This window comes from Cyanistes caeruleus, chromosome 12 (genome assembly GCF_971803275.1).
Source record: "Cyanistes caeruleus chromosome 12, bCyaCae1.hap1.1, whole genome shotgun sequence".
Classification (NCBI taxonomy): Eukaryota; Metazoa; Chordata; class Aves; order Passeriformes; family Paridae; genus Cyanistes; species Cyanistes caeruleus.
The window spans coordinates 15,765,212-15,785,315 of record NC_141712.1 but is presented as its reverse complement, the minus strand read 5'-3'; the positions used below and the strand labels follow the sequence as shown (position 1 = coordinate 15,785,315).

Here is a 20,104-nt window from a genome sequence, read left to right as displayed (position 1 = left end):
GTCACAGATGGAGTTCAACTTGCTCCCCTTGCAGCACTGATCACAGCTCTGCCATGGTATATGAAGTGTTTGCCACAGTGCCTGGAGCAGCAGGATCTGAATAGAGACAGCCAATTCCCACCTCCCACCACCAGTAAAACAAAGTTGAGGTAACACGGAGTCATCTCTACCCATCTTGTGTTCCTAAAAATGCATTTCATTAAAGCAATAGCTCATTGACTGCCTGGCAGGGTCTCTGCCACAACTTGTGCGAGCTGCAGTCCCCACCTGGGCTAAGTCAGACAGGAACTATTTCTACACTGCTACAAGATAGCTCCTGACCACATTATCTGTAAGCAGAGGGATTATCTATCATGGCCACACTTTTGTAGAGACCTGGACTTTCCCATTTGATTTTTCTGCTGTGGCACAATTAACGAAACACTTTTCACATTATGAACATACCTTTACAAAATATTTATTGAGGACAAAAATCCAGAAATGAACAACTGACAAATTCATAAGCCATTACATGCCATTAAGTCATTAAGTGCAGCAGCATTTCATCCTGCACATACTTGAAATACTTTGTCAGGCAAGCTTCCAACTTGTCTCCTGTAGCAGGACAGCTGGCCCTGTGCAGCTGAGGGAGAGGCACCGAGACAGCTGTGAAGGCACAACGCTGTCCCCTCTCACCACCTCCTCAGGCTGAGCTTGAACATCTCTGGCCAAGCAACAGTTCTTTGTGCTTGAGATCTTGTTAGAAGAATCCAATATCCAGGTGCATCTGCAAGTCCAGTAACAGCTCCTCTGAGACTTGGATCTTGTTGTCACCTCCCAGGGATTCCCACGGAAGTGCTGAGCAGCATCAGGATTCAGCTCCTCTGCTTAGGTTCTTCACAAGGCTCTCCTTCCACAGAGGTGCAGAAGCACCTGCAAGATATCTAATACTGCTCCCAAAGGACAACCATCCTGATGACTGCAGGATCTAAGTCCTACAGAGGTAACCGTGTCTTCTGTCTCCAGTCCAGTGGGACTTGAGATGATCTAGGTTTAAGGGATGATAACCACTGTGCTGTTTAGCAAGTCCCAAATCCAGTCACTTCTATTGGCAAGGATGACATTTACTAGGATCATTTTCCTAGATTCCTTTGGATGGATCAGAAGGAAGGGAACTCTGTTCATTTGCTCTGTCTCTTCTACTAACCGAATTTAGAAATCAGAAGAATTTCTCACGGAGAAACAAATATGTCAATGTTTGATAATGGGGCAGAGTTTCCATTAAAATTTCTGCTTTTGATCTGGTCCAGACTTTATTCTTTGCTGCCTTCTGTTTCCTCCTCTGTAGAACACCCATCAGAGAGACACATCCAGCACAAAAGCCACAGGCATCAAACAAGAACACTCTTTACTAAACAGCACCAAGGTCACAAGGGCCAAAAAGGGAGAGAGAGGACAAAGTAATACAAGACCTGAGCAGCCTCTTGCTGTGTGGGTTTGAGGAGGTATTTCACTCCAGGGCACTGGCAGTGTGTACAGGAGTCAGCAAAGAAAAACATTCCTGCCTCATAAAGAGCACCTGTTCCACCTCAGTGTATAAAAAATGAAAAAAATGTAATGCTGTATCACACTTTTCCACATCACTGGGGCTCTCTAAAGAACAGGGAACCTGGAAACAGCTGTTCATATATGAACAGATTCTATCTGTTCATAGAATCAACAGCTGTTTCCAGGAGGCTGGGATGGGAAGGACAAGATGAAATACATAAATTACACTTTCTTTCTAGATCTGGCATTGTAAATATCAATTTGGAGCAATAATTAGTATTTATTACCCTTTTAGAAAATCCTCTCATAGCCTTTCAGCCGCCTAGCAAACACTTTAGCTGCAGCTCCTCAGGACTGCTACAAGTAAGTTGTAAGGCTGTTCGGTGGTGTGATGTAGTTTTTATATCCTTGCCTTCTGCCTTTAAAATTTTCACTAGTCTTATCCAAAGCTGTTACAGATAAGAATTCCCACTAATGGACAGGGACTCTGTCCCCTCCCTAAATTGATTCATTTTTCTCTTCTACAACAGGCTGTGTCCCCCGCTGTTACTTCAGGCTTTTAACCATCCACTTCTGCGAGCTTTCTTTTCCCATAGTTCTGCACCAGACTGGAAGCTGTGATTTGAGAAGCCTGTCCCTTTTCCCAGCACTGGAAGTCATTCAGCCCTTTCTGGCCCACTTGAAAGAGAGCCCGTTCCAGCTCATCCAGCCGAGCCACCAGTGCAGACGTGTCCTCGTTGTAGGCGTTCTGAGAGGAGTCCATGATGCGGCGGAAACGGGCAATGAACGTCTGCAGAGAACACACAGAGTCACTGACAGGTACCACAGAGCCACCCCCAGCTCAAACCTGGAGGCCTGAGCTCTCACAACTGAAAAGCCAAAGGTTTAGGCTCCTGTTCACAAGAAGCCAAGGGTCTGCAGCCAGCACAGCACTTGTTAAGCTTGGCTACAAAGACAGAACCACTTGATCCCTAATATCGGATGGGAAGCAAACACAGAATTGGATTTTGGCTGCTTCCTCACAATAGGCTTGAGGAGACCACAGGATACAACACAATGATGATCTATTTGGTCTCACTTCTCAAGCAATCATTGCTTTAGAGCAAGACAAATGAATCGCATGCCACAGCAGCTGCTGCAGGAACTACAGGCTGCAAGTTGTGAATGTCCTGAAGTTAAGCCAAACTGCAGCTGAAAAGCATTCAGTATGCTAGAAAAACACTTAACCATAAAAAAGGTGAACAACTTCAAACAATCTACAATATTTTGAAAAGCTAAGCAACAAGATGTATTTAAGGTGATTTTCCTCTCCATTATTGGGAACTAGAAAAAAAAAGGGTCAGAACTCTTTGCAAACTGCTCTGTCATTTCAGAAGCTGATTTTAGAATCAACAGAACTTATAGGATAAATATATAATAAATCAGTAACTGTCATTTTGACTTTGTCACCAAACAGTTACACTTCCCATTCGTAGTTCCAGAATATTTTGGAGTAGTCTTTTAAGTCAGCACATCACCCCTCTTGTTTGCTTTTAAAAACAGAAATCAAACCTGGCATGCTTTGATTTTTCTGTCAATAAGTAATGAGTTCTACCGTGGCTGAAGATGTCCATTAGCAGAAAGAGAAAAGACAAGGAAAGGCGTGGGCACCTCCTCAATGCACAAAGCACATGTTCAGTGGACAACTCCAAGAAAGCAGCAGCACTTTAAAACCTCTCTGCATCAGCCTTAATGTACAGCATAGAGAAAGGGAAAAAATGCAATAAAAATCATCCCAGCCCACTTAGAGACCTGGCTGAAGAGATCTCAGAGCTGTTAGTGGTTATGTTTAAAAGCTCAAGACTAAAGTCCGGAAACAAAGATGACATCTATCTTTTAAAAGAGAATGGGGAGATGGAGAGGGAGAAAGGAAGAGCCAGGGAATTATAAATCCATCAGCATCAATTCCTGGAAGCATACTGGGACAAAGCACAGAAACTTCTGCAGGACAATAAAAGAATCACAGCCATCATGGACTTGCCAAGGACAAACTCCCAGAGCCCAGCCTGGGCTAGGGCAGGATGCCAGGCCTTGCACAGGCAGGAAAAGCAGTGGAGGGGTATCTGAAATGGGGCACTCTTGGAAGATTTAGCCAGACCACCCAAAGATTGTTGGGAGAGACAGCCATCATCCACAACTCCTGTCAGGAGGGAAGAACACACTGAGTGGAGTTCCACTGGGGTTTCTTTGGAACCAACTACTGTTTGAGATGTTAATTAATGAGCCTACTAAAGGAAAAGCAGCTGCGATTATTAAATCAGCAAGCAACATGCAGAAGGAGAAGGAATGACTACAGGCATGTCAAGGAACAGAAGTCTTTAATTCATAACAATCCTGACTAATTAGAAAGACAGTGTGAAAACAATAGGATGTCACTCACCCAGGACTAACAGAAGGTTTTACATTGAGGCAGAAATAGTACAAAGTCAGGAAATTATTTGTTCGCAGATGCAACCTGTACCATCTCACTGTGGACTGCAAACCAAACACAGACCATGTGACTGCATCGTGACAAACCAGATGCTGCACCAAGATGAGCCAAGAGCATCACAGCCACACAAAACTCAAAAAGTAATCCTTCTATTTTCATCAGCACAAGTCCTGAGCATGAGACTGCACTGCTGTTCAGGGCATGGCATGGTGGATGCAGATCCACTGGAGAGGCACCAGCAGTGCACAATGAGGGCAGTCAGAGGTTAGGAAGCATGACCCATAGAGAAATATCAAATGAACTGGGACTGCTGCAGGAAGGAAGAGAATAATCTGTCCTCAGCATTTACTTTGTATGAGACAAAGAGAACAGAGCTTGTACTGCTGTGAAGGAGCTTTGGTTCAGACACTGGAAAAACCTCCTGAGGTGAGGCACTTAAAGATTGCCCAGGGCAGTGTGAGGTCTCTGCATTAGAGAGATTTAAAGACAGGTATAGTTAAATAGTCTTACACCTCCTCAATCCTGTTTTACAGGATTTTATGAAATACCATATTTACAGTATGGAAACACCAAGCTAAAATTACACTCCTGGAAGCAGAGTGGAGGCTTCCAGCATCAGCTGTGCAGCTGCCAAGAGGGTCATCTATATTCAGTCCAGAAGTCATCTGGATTAAACCAGGATATTTTTCCTGAAGACTGCTAAGCAGCTGGGAACTGAAAGGAAGACAGAAAAATGCAAATCTAAATTTCAAGATCTGATTCAGATACTTGCCTGCAGGATAGTCTGAGCTATCTCAGGATTCTCTGGATTCTCAAAATTCAGGAGCTGTGAGCCAAATCCATAGTAGTAGGGCCCCATTTTATGCAGATCAACCACATTGGCATCAGCACTGAACACCGTCCTCCAGGCTTCCTTGTAAATCTTTGGCAGTTCCACGGAGATGATTCTCCTTTTGCTGTCATGCAGCCCTTTAGCAAGCCACAGAGGAATTTCCAGCTTTGATCCCTGGAGGAATGAGAGAAGCCAAAAGTTATCCTTGCCATGTAAGTACACCTGAAGCAGCCACAGAGACACAGAGTGAACTTTGTTAATTTAGATCCAGCATTACAAAGAGTCAGTTTTGTTTTCAGAGCAATCTTTTGTGACTGTAGCATAAACCAGACACACTTTATAGGCGCTGTTACCGCAAGACTCAGAAAGTGGACTTTTTACTGAAGCTCTATGGTTTAATAATTGTCAGGTTATCAAACAGCAAGAGAAGAAAAAGAAGGGAAAACCAACCAAGCAAAGCGCATATAATAAAAGCAGAAATAACTTCTGAGAAAATAGCGGAGAGCATCACTGCAGTGACCAGGAACAGAGGGCGGCCGGGGCCTGGGAGGCACAACAGAGGTGACAGCGAGGCGGCGGTCCCGGGGCAGAGCCCTCCGCGCCACGTCCCGTCCCGACAGCGACAGTCCCGTGTCCCGTGTCCCGTGTCCTGTGTCCCGTGTCCCGCATCCCGTGTCCGGTGTCCCGCGTCCCCTCCCCCGTTACCTCCGGGACGGACTCAGCGCTGCCGGCGCCCCGCCCCAGCAGCACGGCCAGGCGCGGCAGCGCGCTCTCGGCGCGCCCCGGCAGCTTCTCCTGCGACATCAGGATATCATCCAGCGAGAAGAAATTCTCCTCCATGCCCAGCCCGGGGCCCACGGGGAAATACGCCTCGGACATGGCCGGGCCGCGGTTCCCGCCAGCCCGTGAGGCGCAGCCCGCCACCGGCACCGCGCATGCGCCCGGCCCGCCCCGCGCCCGGAGCGGCTGAGGGGGCTCGGGATGGGGATGGGGAGCAGGGGCAGGGGCAGGGGCAGGGGCAGGGGCAGGGGCAGGGGCAGGGGCAGGGGCAGGGGCAGGGGCAGGGGCAGGAGAGGGAGCGGGATCTGGGATCGGAAGCGCCATAGACATCGGCACCGCGGCTGCCCCACCGCAGCCGGCGCCGTCCGTCCCCCCGCACATCAGCCCGAGCTGCGTTGAAGAGGGGTCTCAGAGACAGGGGATGGACTCACTCTGAGATTGGGTTGTGTGGAGAAATTCCTCGCTGTGAGGGTGGTGGGGCCCTGGCACAGGGTGCCCAGAGAAGCTGTGGATTTCCCTGGATCCCTGGAAGTGTGCAAGGCTGGGTCAGCCGGGGATGGCGGAAGATGTCCCCGTCCCTGGCGGGCGGGTGGAACAGGAGGGCTCTCAAGGCCCTTCCAACACGAAGCATTCCGGGGATCTCTGCTGAGGGCCGGGCACAGCTGCCGTGTCCCCTGAGCCCCAGCGCAGGGCCTGGCCCCTCAGAACTGTTCCAAAGGCAGGGATGGTTCCCTGCGGCTCAAACGACTCCACCCCGGATGGTTTATGGAAAGCCAAGGGAATGCTGTCCCCTGGCTGGTTGTGTCCGTGTTTCTCCTTGGCAATTAAGGACGTGGCTCGCACTGCAGAGCACATGATAGGGCTGGTGGATGTGGCTGTGCTGAGTAGGCAGAAGGCAGTTCAAATAAACTCTGTATACCTTGGGTTCCAAGGGGAGGCTACAGCCCAAAGTAATTTATTTTAGTTCTGTAATGTAAAGAATCAAGTCATGTTTTGATAGCAGAATCAAATTCCCTGTGCTAAATTCTGGGTTTGGTTGTATAAGGATAAAAGCAGTGGTTATCCCCCATTTTGATAAGAATTTTACTTCATTTTAGAACCTGTCCTTGTGGTTTTTTTGCTCATTGTTTTGTTAGTTCAAAAGTAGTTAATTTTAAATCAGATTAAAATTTTGTTGCTATTCCCTGAGCTGTGTATGCTGAAAACATTACTTTTTCTATAGATAGTGGTCTATAAAATAACATTTAAATAATTTAGTAAATATTTCAGTCTTCTGCTGAGGAAGGAAAAGGAACAATTGAGCAGTGTTGAAACACCCGACAATTTCCCTGAGAAATAATCATGAAGTTATTTATAGAGGGTTTGATGATTTTTTTAATGACATTTTCAGTCCATGACTAAGGCGTAGCCCAATGTATCTTTAATCATCTGTTAATTCTTACGACCTCAGCATTCTTCCTGCTGCTGTTTGCTCAAGCTGGATCCACTGTTATTTGTTACTGTTTTGTCATCATTAATTAGTGTGTTGGTACTTTAACATCTTCATCAAAGTCAGACCCATGCAAAATAATAAAATATGAACCAGTTTTCGAAATCTTGTGCTGTTTTATTTCATTCTGAGAAAAATAAAGCACAGACAGTGTGGGCTGAAACCTCAGGATGATGTGCTTCCATCACTTCCATGTCCCCTGGGTACCATGGCAGTCTGTGCTATAAAAATCCAGCCAACAAAGAAATGGTGAGATTTTGTGAGCTGTGTGAGCAGAAGAAATGTACCCATGTGTGTTTGTCAGTGTGACACCCACCCACTGCTGATTCCAGTGTCCCTTTTCCCCATTAGGTACATTAAATACTGACAGCAGTTATAAGGGCAATGCATGCCCCCAAAGAGAGATTTAATGTAAAGGTCATTTCTTGTAAAATGCTGGATTTTTTTTCTGTAGCATAGAAAACAGGCAATACATTCATTTTAGCAACAGTAACTATTGTCCTGTATTGTTTTTGTGGTTTGGGTTTTGGTTTTTTGGTTTTTTTAATGAGAGATTAAGACTCTCTGTTTGGAAAATAAATCCTTCTATCTGTGCATATTTTCCAGAGTTGCAGGGCAATTTCTGAAAGCTCTTTCTAAAGGACAGTTCTGATAAAATTATAATTTGCTGAATTGGATTAGTAAAAGTATTCACTGCTTAATGAGGTTTAGGAAACAAATCTCTCTGCTAAATATGAAAGTGAGCACTGTGTGAGTGAGAAGAGAGAACTATGCAAGTGGAATATGCTTTTTCCAGGCTGCACAGCTAAGACATCTGGAAAAAGAAGAAAGAAAAGCACAATTTCCCTGTGATACAGAAATAAGCACCAAGGTGCAGAAAGCCCAAAGTACTGGGTAAAGCTGAAAAAACACAGAGGGAAAGATGTTTACACTCACTGTAAAATCAGTTGAAGTATGGTTCTTTTATGAGAATTTTAAAGAAGAATGAGTTTGATAGACAAAATTATGTCACCCCTTTTTGTACTGTTTGCCTTCTCATCCCAAGAAAAGTACTAGGCAGGTGCTTATTCTTGACCACTTGTGTGTGAATCTTCATGTAAAAATATGCATAATGAGCCCAGCATCCTAAACCATATTATATTTTCATAAATATGATTTCAAAGCTTTACTGAAGGAAAAGGACTGTCCTGTGTCATAACTCATATATAACAAAAACTGAGTCATGACAGAGAAAAGTGTCACAGAATTAAGGCTGAGCTGTTATGAATAAAACCCAAATTACTTGAAGGTACAGTAGATAAATTAGAGGATTGCAAAGTGCAGGAAAGAGCGAAATCTTAGAAGTCGAGGAACAGCCTGTTACATCTTATCTATGTACTTCTAAAACCTTGAATAGCACAGAACACAGCCAATTTAATATCAGATAAATTTAGGGAAGCAGGGCTGTTACCTGATTCTCCCGGGCCTTTGATCAGAGCAGGTGGATGTCTCTGTGTGATGTGGAGTTGCTGAGCTCTGTCACGTCAGCATCTGCATGTGAGGTGATGAGAGAGGCAGCTGACAGAGCCATCCTGGGTAATCTAAATAGCATTAAATACCAGAAGTAAGTCAGCTGAAAGAGCTGAAGGATGCTGCTGAGAGAAAGAAGGACCTCTCTCCCTGTGGCCTCTCCTTACCTTACTTTTTAAGATCAAAGTGGGAGAGGAATCATCAGTCTCTACATACTGGACTAAACCACAGCACGAATTAAGGTTAATCTTGAATCTTTTTCCCTTCTGAGGTAGAGAGGATTACAGAACGATTTGCTTTTCTTATTTGCATGTGTTACCCAGCAATCAGAGATGCTGGCAGGGTTTTTTGCTGCTCTTATCCCTAGATGAGCCTAACCCTGGCCGAGGGATGCTGAGTAGAGCCCGGGCGTGTGGTGTTGGCAGTCCTGCCAGCAGAGCCGGAGGAAGGCAGCACACACACCCTGCAACACACATCCCTCACCCAGAGCCCCGGGCACAATGTCTGAGTTGCTTTAGCTAATTATTTACTAAGTAAGTAGCAAATGCTACTTAGCTACTCCTTTCCCTCCTGGAAGTTACACTCAACAAATTTGCATTTCCTAATCAGTTAGCTTGCCCGTGGCAGTGGGAGAGCTCGTTTGTTATTCCTACCGTGTCTGTGCTACCCCTTTGTTGTGCAAATACGGGTGTACAACTCGAGTAAACCAATTGGCTTCAGCAGGATTACCCCGAGGGAGTTAAGTGCTGTGTCACATGAATAAACTCTGCTCTCCAAGGACAGGTTCTGCAGTCCAGCACAGATTCATTTTATGAAGGAAAGGGGTAGAAGCACAAATCAGTAATTAAACTGAGGAGAAAAGCACTTTCCTGTTCAATTTATCTGCAAACGTGAGATGTTCAGCAGAGGTAGTAAGGGTACACCGTATTCAGATTTACATTTCAGAGTATCATTCCTTTTCACGTGGAGGAAGTGTGGAGTATTGTGTCCTCACATATCCACACATACTTCAGATAGGAGAACAGCCACAAATGAAACTGCGGGATTTAGGGTAACCAAACATTCTATGGGAAGGATCTTTTGGCTTCCATCTTCCAGCAAGGGTCTCTTTGCCAGAAGGCAGCAGGGAGTCTGGCCAGCTTATGCGGCGAATTTCAGTCTTTTAAACACCCTCTAAAAAAGGAGCATTGAAGTCATAAGATCAACCAGATGCTATAGCTGGCATTGCAAAAACAAATTTCTGGAAGAACAAAAACATTTCTTGAATTCCAATATTTTTTCCTAGCTGTCATCCACTCTGCTGTCATGCAGGAGTGGGTTCAGCACTTTCTCTACACAATGTAAGTGGAGTAGTAAGTGGCAAGTAATAAGTGGAGAGTCACAGTTAAATCAGAAGCAGGCACTGGAAGAAAGTTTCTTGTTTTTAAGGAGTGGTGCAATGTTATTAAAACTTCTGACGGTTTAGTTGTAATGCTGCCAAAATTGTTGATGTTTCTCCCATTTGGAGTTCCCTGGATGACAATTCACTATTGTTTTTGCTTAGAAGTGTGGAAAAATTGTAATTGTGATAACTGCCTTTAACAAGAAGTTAAGGAAATTCCAAATGACTGTGCAGAAAATTCTAAAGGGGTGACATTTCTCAAACTTTTGGTGTCTCAAGGTGACTGTGATGATGGGAGTAGAAAACACAGTATTTTAGTTTCTTTCACATCCACTCACAAGATGAGGATGAAAGAAAAGTACTGTGTTCATTCTTGACAAGGAGACCCCTTCCTACTCATAAAGCACTCAAGCTGCTGAGCAAAACAATGAGTCCTTTCCACAGCATAAAACATTAAACATCAGCAATTCCTTTTTCTTGTTTCTCACCATTCATAGTAAATGTCCTAGGGAGATGTTGGAAATGATGCTCTTCCAATTAAGTTGTATGGACTCCAACTCTATTCAGCTAAAGGCTGGTCAATGCCCAGAGACAAAAAACATCTAATGAATCAATTTTTGTGCACAGAAAAAAACTTTTTTTATTTATTTTTTTTAAGGAAATTACATAAAAACTAGAAGCTGATGACCTCTTTGAAGGGAAGAGACAGGGGTGGGATGCTATATGAGTTTCATTTTCTAAATGATGTGGGAGCTTTTTTTTTCTGAGCTATCCACAACATTTCCAGTGAAAACAAGCTAAAATATGCAGCTTTACTGCTGTGAAGAAAAGATTATTCTTTGTCTTTCAGACTCAGATAAGCAATTGCAAATCTGGCTACAGATACTTTTCATGCTTTTCTCTTTATATACTAATACTCCTGTTCTTCATTCTAGATTTTTCACTCTTGTTTATATTACTGTGGAGAGTTTTATTGAGTTACTGGAAAAGAAAAAAAAAAAAGCAGCCCTACATTTTTCTCAAGATCCAGGATGAGAGCTTGAATTCTGAATTGCAGGAAGAATAGGTTCCTACCAACTCACGTATATGTAATCAGTCAAGTACCACAACATGAATGCCAACAATTTCTTCACTGCCTTCATTCAGATTTCTTCCAACTGGCTTCATCATCACAAGCTGGAGAGGATGCAGTCATCTGCATTTCATGTGTTCAGCTGCCTGTGCTCTTTGAACCATGGCTTCAGCGTTACTCCAGCCCTTCATCTGTCAGCACTACATGAGCAGAATGCTGATATTCCAGGGCTTTTTCAGAGCATAAATGCTCCTTTTGGCCCATGGTTCACTGTCTTCAGCCAGCAGAATCTCTGAATTCCTTGAATCTGATTGCCTCTTGGCTGCTGCTTTTCAGTTCTGGACTGTGGATATGTGGTCAGGCTGTCCCGTGCTTTTTGAGACTTACTAGAACAGGAAAAGATCCAAATTATTTCTTCTCTGATCACATATGGGAAGGGAAATATAACAGCACCTTGCTGGAGCACACTGCATTGTGTCAAAAAGTAGAGAATCTTGTTCTGTACTCGTGAGGAAGCTTTTCATCCTTCAATAAAAGAAATGCTGTAGAAATGTCAGGTTACACCGAATGCATACTGAGAATTTGGCTGATATAATGGGATTACAGTCAGAATGAGCACACCAAAAATTCTGTGTCCCAGTGAGAAAGACTATTAATATAATATCAACTAGGAGCCCCATGAGGAGCAGAGCAAACCCAGTTTCTTGCTGGCATTCCTGGTGTCATGGGGAGATAGAGAGGTGGCTGCTGCAAATCAGTTTATAGAGGTTGGCTGGGAGCAGCAATTTCTGAGCTGTTCAAAGGCACCACAGGCAGAATGGAAGATTTGGACAAGGTTTATCAGGGAAACCCTTCCACTGAGTCACGAGAAACAGAAAGGACCCCCTTGCTTTCTAAACCCCTTCTCAGAGACAAAGTGCAGCTGGTTTCAACTCTACCCCCAGAATTAATCAATGGTTTATGTCCAAAGGATTATAAAGGTGTAATTGAGCCTTTGTACTGCTTTGTCCTTCAGGAGTAAGAATGGTAAACCAAATATATTTATATTAATAAAATAACTTATTTATTTGAGTTGATGATGATTAGATTAAGAGACCTTAATCAGAATTATCTACTACACAGAATAGGTAGGTATAACTCCCTGTGCACTTTTTATTGCAGCATTATTAAAGCAATCATATCTGAGCCAGCAAAATAATTATTAAGTAGAGGTTGATGTTACTCACCCATAGCAAGGATCATGGGCAAAGCTCTTTTGCTCCTGTGATGTTAACTTTGGGATTGATGAGTCTGGCTGGTCTCAGCATTCCTCAACACCAAAATTTATTGCTGGTCTCAGCATTCTTCCACACCAAAAGCAGCCCACCCTCCTTCTCCACCCAGCTCTGCTCACTTTTGCTCTTGGGGTGGGTTTAGAGCTGTTTCAGCCCTGCATAGGCAGAGCACCCTGATACAAAGGGATGCCTGTGGGCCCTGCAGGTTCCCCTATCCTCTATCATTTGCCACAGTCAGGGGATCCCAGGCAAGCATGGGGGGAGAGTTTGAGAGGTTAACCATTGGAGTCCAGGGATTAAGGGAAAAATGCAGTTCATTTTGAGCATCCCATCTGGAAGAATTCCAGTGATTCACAGTGTGGGGGAATGCAAAGAGACAAGACAGGCAGCTTGCATCGTCTGACAGCTGAGTGGCTCTGTAGTTCTGAGAACATCCTGTCTCGGTGTATCCTCAGATCTGACAGCTTTGCTCTGTCAGGCAGGGACTGCTCTGTGATCCTGTAAAGTTTATCTTGGTTTTCATGCAACACCCCTGTACATGCCCAGCAATATATCTCATTGCCAGTAAGCCAGCAGTGTGCAAGTGCCAGCAGCTAAATATCCAGGAATGTTATATTCAAAAGTGACAAAACCCCATGAGATGTGTTGAAAGCAAACATATTTTCTCTGGACTTTGTGGCTTGTACTCAGTGGCAGTCTTTATCACACAAACACAGATGAGGGTTTTTGACAGGGTTTTAACCTCTTCTAGGAGAAGCTGCATATCTTTTGATTTTCTCATTTTTCTTATAATCCTGTATTTTCAAGCAGAGCTAGTAAAATAACAGAAAAATACATTAAGTGGGGAAGGTTCTGTAAACCCAGCATAATCTCATTGAGATGACTGATGGGTTTAGATCTTGTTTTCAAAAAAAGGAGCTAAAAAATCTTTCTCCTCACAGAATTACAGGTATAAATAGATGTAAATCCACTACAGAAAGTTCAGCTTTCATCAAAATCACTGAGGGTGATTGTGTTGTTTTGTTGATAACATCAACGTGTATCAAGGCATATCTGTTGATAACAATTCAATATTACAATTAGCAGCCCTTAAAGACATTGACACCTTCTTTGATGGGTGCTTCAATGCAAATGCTTTGTTTTTATTCTCTTTTGACTCACAGTCTCCAGCCTGGAGCCTCAGAGTGCATTAAGGATTGTGTCATAGACATTTTTGCCTTTCCCTTATGTCCCTTCTGAGACCTGTATCCAGGGCAGTGTTGTTTTGTGCCTCCAATTCTAAATGCCCACAATTATATGGCTTTCTAGTAGAGATGTCAGACTAGAAGGTAGTTATTTTCTACTTCAGGTGAAACATGAGAGTTTGTGGTTCCTAATGAGCTCGTTCCACAAACCAAGTCCCAGCTTTTCGACAGTGAAATGTGTGAGTCAGACCTTGAAGATAAAGGTCTTATGCAATTGCTTATAATTGCAGCAGGTTGTTTATAACATCCTTTGCATTCAAGCCTCCTTTGTCTTTAAAGCAACAGGAATAATTTTGTGACAGAGCAGTGCACTGGATGTGTCAGGGTTGGGGTTAACTTTCTTCCCAGCCGCCTGTGTGGTGCCCTGCTCTGCATTTGTGCCTAAAGCAGTGCAGAAGCTGCCCTGGGGTTTTGGCTGCTGCTGAGCAGTGCTTGCACAGTGGCAGGGCTCTTCCTGCTGCCTCCTCCAGTCAGTGGGAGGCGAGGGATGGGGAAGGGACAGGACCAAAGGGATATTCCATTCATTATGACGTAGGCTCAGCAATAAAAGCTCGGGGAGAGGAGGTGGAGGAGGGGGATGTTTGTGGTCACGGTGTTTGTGCTCTCAAGCAATGGTTGCACGTTCTGAGACCCTTCTTCCCAGGCAGTGACTGGACATCTGCCTGCTGATGGGAAGTAATGAATGAATTCTTTTTGCTTTTGCTTTCCCTGTTGAACTTGATCCATGAATCTTTTCACCTTCCTCTCTTTCTCCCCACAGAAAGGAGTGAGCAAAAGCCTGGGTGGGTGTTTGGCTGCTGGTACTAGTGCTGGAAGCACTAGAAAACAGACACTCAGCTCCTGTTCCTAATAAACATTGCTCATCTTATTTCTTCTTTATTGTTATTGCAGAATGTTCCTCTGCTTTTACATTTTCACCTACTTTTACATTTTCCCTCGCATTCGATTTCCTTCTAAATAATTACTTGTGGATATAATGACCATCCCGATTTGCTCTGACTGCCCACACCAAAAACAGCTGGCTATTTCTGCAAAGCTGACTAGGAATGGCACCCATAAAAACATCGAATTTAGCTAAATTAGCATAGAATATCTCATGGAAAACTGACCTCCTGAGATGTCAGAGGCTGATACTGATTTCCTTCCCTAATTCAGCAGGTTTGTACAAAAAGCTTGTAAGAGTCTGGACTACGCAGTTTTGAAAGGAGCTGTTTAAAACCTGATTGACACAGAGTCTCTGCCCAGCTTTTTCACTGATGCCATTGCAAAGTGCCTCATCCACAGAAGGCTGCTCACAAGGGCAGTCTGATTCCCCCAGGAGGATGGCTGAGCAGCTGGCCAGGAATGTGCTTTGTCTTATTTTCAGTCTCATCTTTTCACTGCGTCTATTCTACAGAACCTCTGTTGAGCCCATGGGCTCAGAAATGCTCCATAAATGCAGCTCCTGACTTGCAGCAGCCTAAAGGATGATCCACAAAGAAGTAGTAGTTTGCCATTGCTGCCAGCAAGTTCAGCCCAGACTCTGGGCATGCACATCAGCCATGTCTTCACACCACTGGAGAGTACAGTTATTTAGTAATTTTTATTATTTCCTTCTTTTCAGCTTTTCTTTCGCTTCCTGCAGTTTTTATAGAAAGATATTTTATAAAAGTGGGTGAACTGGTCCGTTATTAATTGTGTTTGCTCTGTATAATGATGGGTATTTCTAGCAGAATCCATCCTTTTAATCCAATTCTTTGCCACATATACACAAAGGGAAACAAAATGCCTTTAGGTCATCATATTTGTAAAGAACATTAGTAATGCAGTGAGGTAGATCAGCTTCATGCATTCATTTGAAGACTAGTGTCTAAATTTAGATTTATTCCCAAATGAGAAGGGATTTGTGGCCTCAATTTCAATAGCTGCTTCAATCCAAAACTACCACAGGAGTTAATGCAATGAGAAGTCTTTGATTTGGAGTCTGGAAGGCAATGGTAGATTAGAAGCTGGAGCTCCTCCAGCCTTGGAACTTCGTGGCAGAAATTCCTTGGATGTCTGACTTTGCTCTCTGTCCAGCCTTTCTGTGAGTTCTCAATTTCACCAAATTCCCCTTGATTTATGGCAGGTTACCCATAAGGCCCAGGTGTCCCTGGCTGATAGAACAAAGCATTTATGTCCTTCTTAGGTGGTGCTGAAACATAGGCTTGGTGTTGCAGCCTCTGAACTTGCTCTCAGTGAGACATCCCCTGCTGTGGAGTGAAAGCCATAGCTCCAGGTGAGAGATTTGGTTTGGGCTAGAAGTGTTACCCTGCTTTTCCAGCAGTACAATGGCAGCACATCCCAGAGCTGGTGTGGCTGTCACTTCACAAGAGCCTCTGTGTAATCTGTAACCCTGAAAATGACAAAGCATTTTAAAGTATGTGGGGAAGACTTGCTGAGTTATTGTGTATCTTATGAGCAGGTCTTCTGCAGGATGCAAAGCTGGGGTCAATTCTGTCATTCTGCCTTTCTATATTAAGTGTCATAATCTTTGCCCCTTGTATATGTGCAGCCTCCAGCAGGGAAAATGGTAATGAGTTTTCATACCAAGGGGATATTAAATCCCCATTCCCCTTCAGTAATGTATAATGTCAGCAGCAGCCTTTGATGAATTCAGCTTCTTTTTCTTTATTAGATGCTTGAGCAAGAGATTATTAATCCATTTATCTCAAATTCTAATTGTACCATGAATTGCTTGCTGAGTTTATGATCACAGTTTTCTTCTTACAGCCTTTAAGGAGTCATACTCATAAGGGAATGTATTTCTGGAAACTTGAATTGTTGTGTTCTTATTTGGATTACCTTCCTCAACATGTATGAGTGTAGATATTCTGAAAGTCCCACTCCATCAGCCAGGGCTATACTTCAACACAGAAATTCAGCAATTGCAGCTCGATGCCATTTCATGGTAGTGACATCATGCCTTTAAAAAAATGAATTTTAGCACCAGTAAGGGGAACTGGGTGCTTCTCATGGCAAAGGCTGGGGGTTTTATACCAGAATTACTGAGTGGGCTTGATTTGGAGACCTACCAGCATTGAAATGCATATTAAAACTATTAACTTCAGTTGTGATACTAATGTATAATTACTAATGATCCTATAGATCTAAAAATCACTCCTAGAACATTCAGGGCAAGCCAGTCCATTTGTTAAAAGAGGATGTAGTTGCCTAAGTGACACACACTTGCCTGGATACAGCCAAGGATTCTTTTGAAAATGTCCTCAGAGCAAGCAGAAGGTTTTTTCCCTTTGAACAGGCTGAACTGGCCTAGTTTGCAATCCATGGTGAATACTGCAATGGCTCCATCTGCTGAAACAACTAAATCACTGGGAGCTTCAAATAGTTGCAGCAAATGGGATTTTTTTCCTGCTGGGGTCTGTACTATTCATCCCCTCTCCATTTCTGTGTCTAGGGTGCACTATTCCAGAACATGTTGTAGCTTGTCTGTGTGTCCCCACGGAGCAATGGGTCTGTCAGGCACGTGGCTGACATTCAGCCAAGTGGAATAATAAATGACAGTGGGTGAGGCCACTTTCTCAGTGTTCTTATTTTTATTTGGGCTGTTGTGTAGGGTTGCTGTGTGCCAATAGAGATTTAATGGCACCATCTAAATGGTACAGCGATATCTGGGAAGAGAGAAGGGTATTCAAGTGAGGGTAGCAGGTTTTTCTGTTGTATTCTCTGATTTTAACCATCTATACTGGCTGCTATTAAAAAATACAAACCCTTCCACGGTCGCTTTCTATTCTAAATACTGTGGCAGATGACAGCTCTTCTGGCACTGCTGGGCTCACGTGTTGCCAAACAATTGCTTTCCTCTGGTGTTTCTGATGTCCTCACTGACAGCTTGTCCTGCTTGTCCTTTCCAGTGCAGAGCTTGTTTCTCGTTAGGGTCCCTGTATCTCTCTGCTGAACAAATTCCAGCCGGGATGAGGCCGGCTGCTCCCAGCCCTTCAGCTCTGGGAGGCCCTTCACAGCAGGAGCTGAGTGTGTTCACAAGCAGCTGGGCTGAGTTTAGTTCCAAATGTGTTTAAAATAAAACCATACCTGCACAGCTCAGTGCCACTGTATCTTGTTTTAGACCAGAGAAGAGTTTTAGGTGTCTGTTTGGAATGTATCTGGCAGACTGCATGAACAGAGATACCTGCAGTCAGGTTAGCAAGCACAGGGGAGTTTCTCGCACTGTCTGCACTCGGGAAGCTGTGGTCACTTGGTGTGTGAGCTCCTGCTTCACCCTAATTGTTTTACTCTCCTTTCTCGTAGCTGGAGAGCAGCTGACCTTGTTTGTGTATCTCATCATTGCCCTGAAACTGTTCCCCACTGCCGGCAGTGGCAGCAGCTATTAAAAACTGAGATCTGTTTATGCATGGGCTGAGCTCAGAACTGGGATTTCTGCACCCTACAGTTTTCTGAACTCCTCCCAGCTCTGCCAAGGATGTGACTTGGGGAAAGTCAGATCTCTCAGTTTCCACTCAGAGGGTGTCTTTGAGCCATGGAGAAATCTCGTGCCTCATCAAGACTGGAAGGATTAATTGACCTGTACATCCAAATTAATAAATTGCCATACAGGGCCAGACCCTGCACAGGTGAATAAAGGGGGGTTTAATCATTGCTAAAAATGATAAATTAAAGGGAGGAGAGCTCTAATCAAGTGCCTACAAGTGGGCAAATCCCCACAGTGAAAGGGAAAGTAAATTCATAAGTTCTTTCCCCTGTCTTCCTCAAACTTCCCTGTTGGCTTTCCTTATTCACTTAATAACATTCCTGCTCAATCTTCAGGCTCAGCTTTTTCCTGAGCTTTGTTCCTGCTGTTCTTTCTAACAGAGCTCTTCTGCTTGAAAAAGGCACTTTGATTCATTCTGTACTCATGACTTGAAGCTAATGAGGTTCATCTGATCTGGTGAGTCAGAGAAAGTTCCTCTGCATCTGTCTTGTGGACTGAGTGAAGCAGAGCCTCTGTGGAAGACAGACATGGAATCATACATGTAAAGAGTGGATACAATATGCCTGACTCAATCTTGTAACTAACTCAGTGTAAAACATGCCTTTTTTACCATGACTGTTTGGGGGATAATGGCTAAAATTATTTCAGATCCTCTGTGTCTTTGACAAATTTGAAAGCAGTGTTATGGTGATGCTGAGTAGTTTGTTTTGAATACTACACTGCATGCTTTTTTTTAGCCAAAGTCCTATTTATTCTGCTTTTTAACTTCTCTGCTCTCCTCCTCTTAGAACATATGAATATTTTTAATGTAGTACACAATGTTTACTGGTTATACTACTAGTATTTTGTAGGGCACATATCCTCAAAGTGGAGATTTTTAGTTACAGGATCTCCTGTTAAAGTGACCCAAGAACGGCAGTGCTGGGTTCTGGGTTCCCATGTTGTCTGTGTGTGTTCATGAAGAAGTCATTTGTACCAGAGGCCCAGCTCACAGCTGAAACCTTAGAGACAGGAGGAAGTGTGGAGGAGCTCATAGTCAGGTGCCAAAAGACAAAGAGACAGAATGAATAACTTTTGTGGTGGTCTGGCTGTTCACTGTGCCCCATTTGCTGGGGCAGCAGTGCTGGGGGATGCAGGCACAGCAGTTAGAGACTGTGGGTGCTCTGGGTCTGGGGTGGTGGCATGGCCCAGTGAATCCCAGAAGACAGAGGAGAGGGATCCCTAACCCAGTTTGCTGGAGACTACCCAGGGGTGAAACAGAAAGCAGAAGAGGGTGCAATATTCCTGCTGATACCATCACCCTGGTGCCATGAGAAGCTGAGTAGTGCAGGATCAGCCATTCCTGGTTACGTAACTCATTTGTGGCCTCAGATTCATTTGATCCCTTTTATGCATTTTGTTGGCAGCAGAACGTTCCAGCCATTGCCCCAGGAAGGATGAAAGAGGGCAGTCACAGCAGATCACATACCCAGTGAACCTGAAAGGGAAAGGTAACTAACCATCCTTTTCCAGTGGTTACCCTCTTCTCTGTCAGCAGAGTAGGATTTTTATAACAAATCCTACTCCAAGTTGCTGAGATAGGCCAGCAAGTGGATAGCTTCTTCTTCCACCAAAGGAATAACCATCCCTTTCATCATCTCTTAGATGTGACATTATTCCTTCAAAATCTAACCTTTGTTGGAAATTACTGATTTTAGAAGTGACCTAAGATTGCCAACTTCAAGCTTGGTGTTGTATATTTGACAGCACTTTGGGTATAAGAAGTTCTGCCACCTCCTCCTGCCTGGTCTGTTTTCTGTGAATGTGTCTTTCACCAGGCAATGGAGAGAGAGAAAAAAGTCCAAATGGAAAGCATTTTTAGAAAATCACAAGTGTTGGTGGCTAGTGATTATTTCAGGGCACATGCAGGTCCTGAGAACATTTTCAAACACGTTTTTGAATTATCCCTTTTTGGTGGCTGATAAAATTAATTTGCATCTTTGAAAAGTCCCTTCACTTGGACTCCTTGGGTGCTGTGAAGTTTCCTGTGTTCTGAAGGACAGGGCGTTAGCTTAGGTT

At 43.9% G+C, this 20,104-nt stretch overlaps 1 protein-coding gene across 1 annotated transcript; it reads right to left on the bottom strand.

Moving 5' to 3' along the window:
• Positions 1–441: 441 nt before the first annotated feature.
• Positions 442–5,801, bottom strand: GINS3 (GINS complex subunit 3). Its single transcript, XM_023934557.2, has 3 exons — positions 5,535–5,801; positions 4,770–5,003; positions 442–2,317 (listed from the first exon to the last, which is right to left on the bottom strand). The coding sequence occupies exons 1-3, from the start codon at positions 5,706–5,708 to the stop codon at positions 2,087–2,089; spliced, it is 639 nt and encodes a 212-aa protein (XP_023790325.1). The 5' UTR covers positions 5,709–5,801; the 3' UTR covers positions 442–2,086.
• Positions 5,802–20,104: the final 14,303 nt, after the last annotated feature.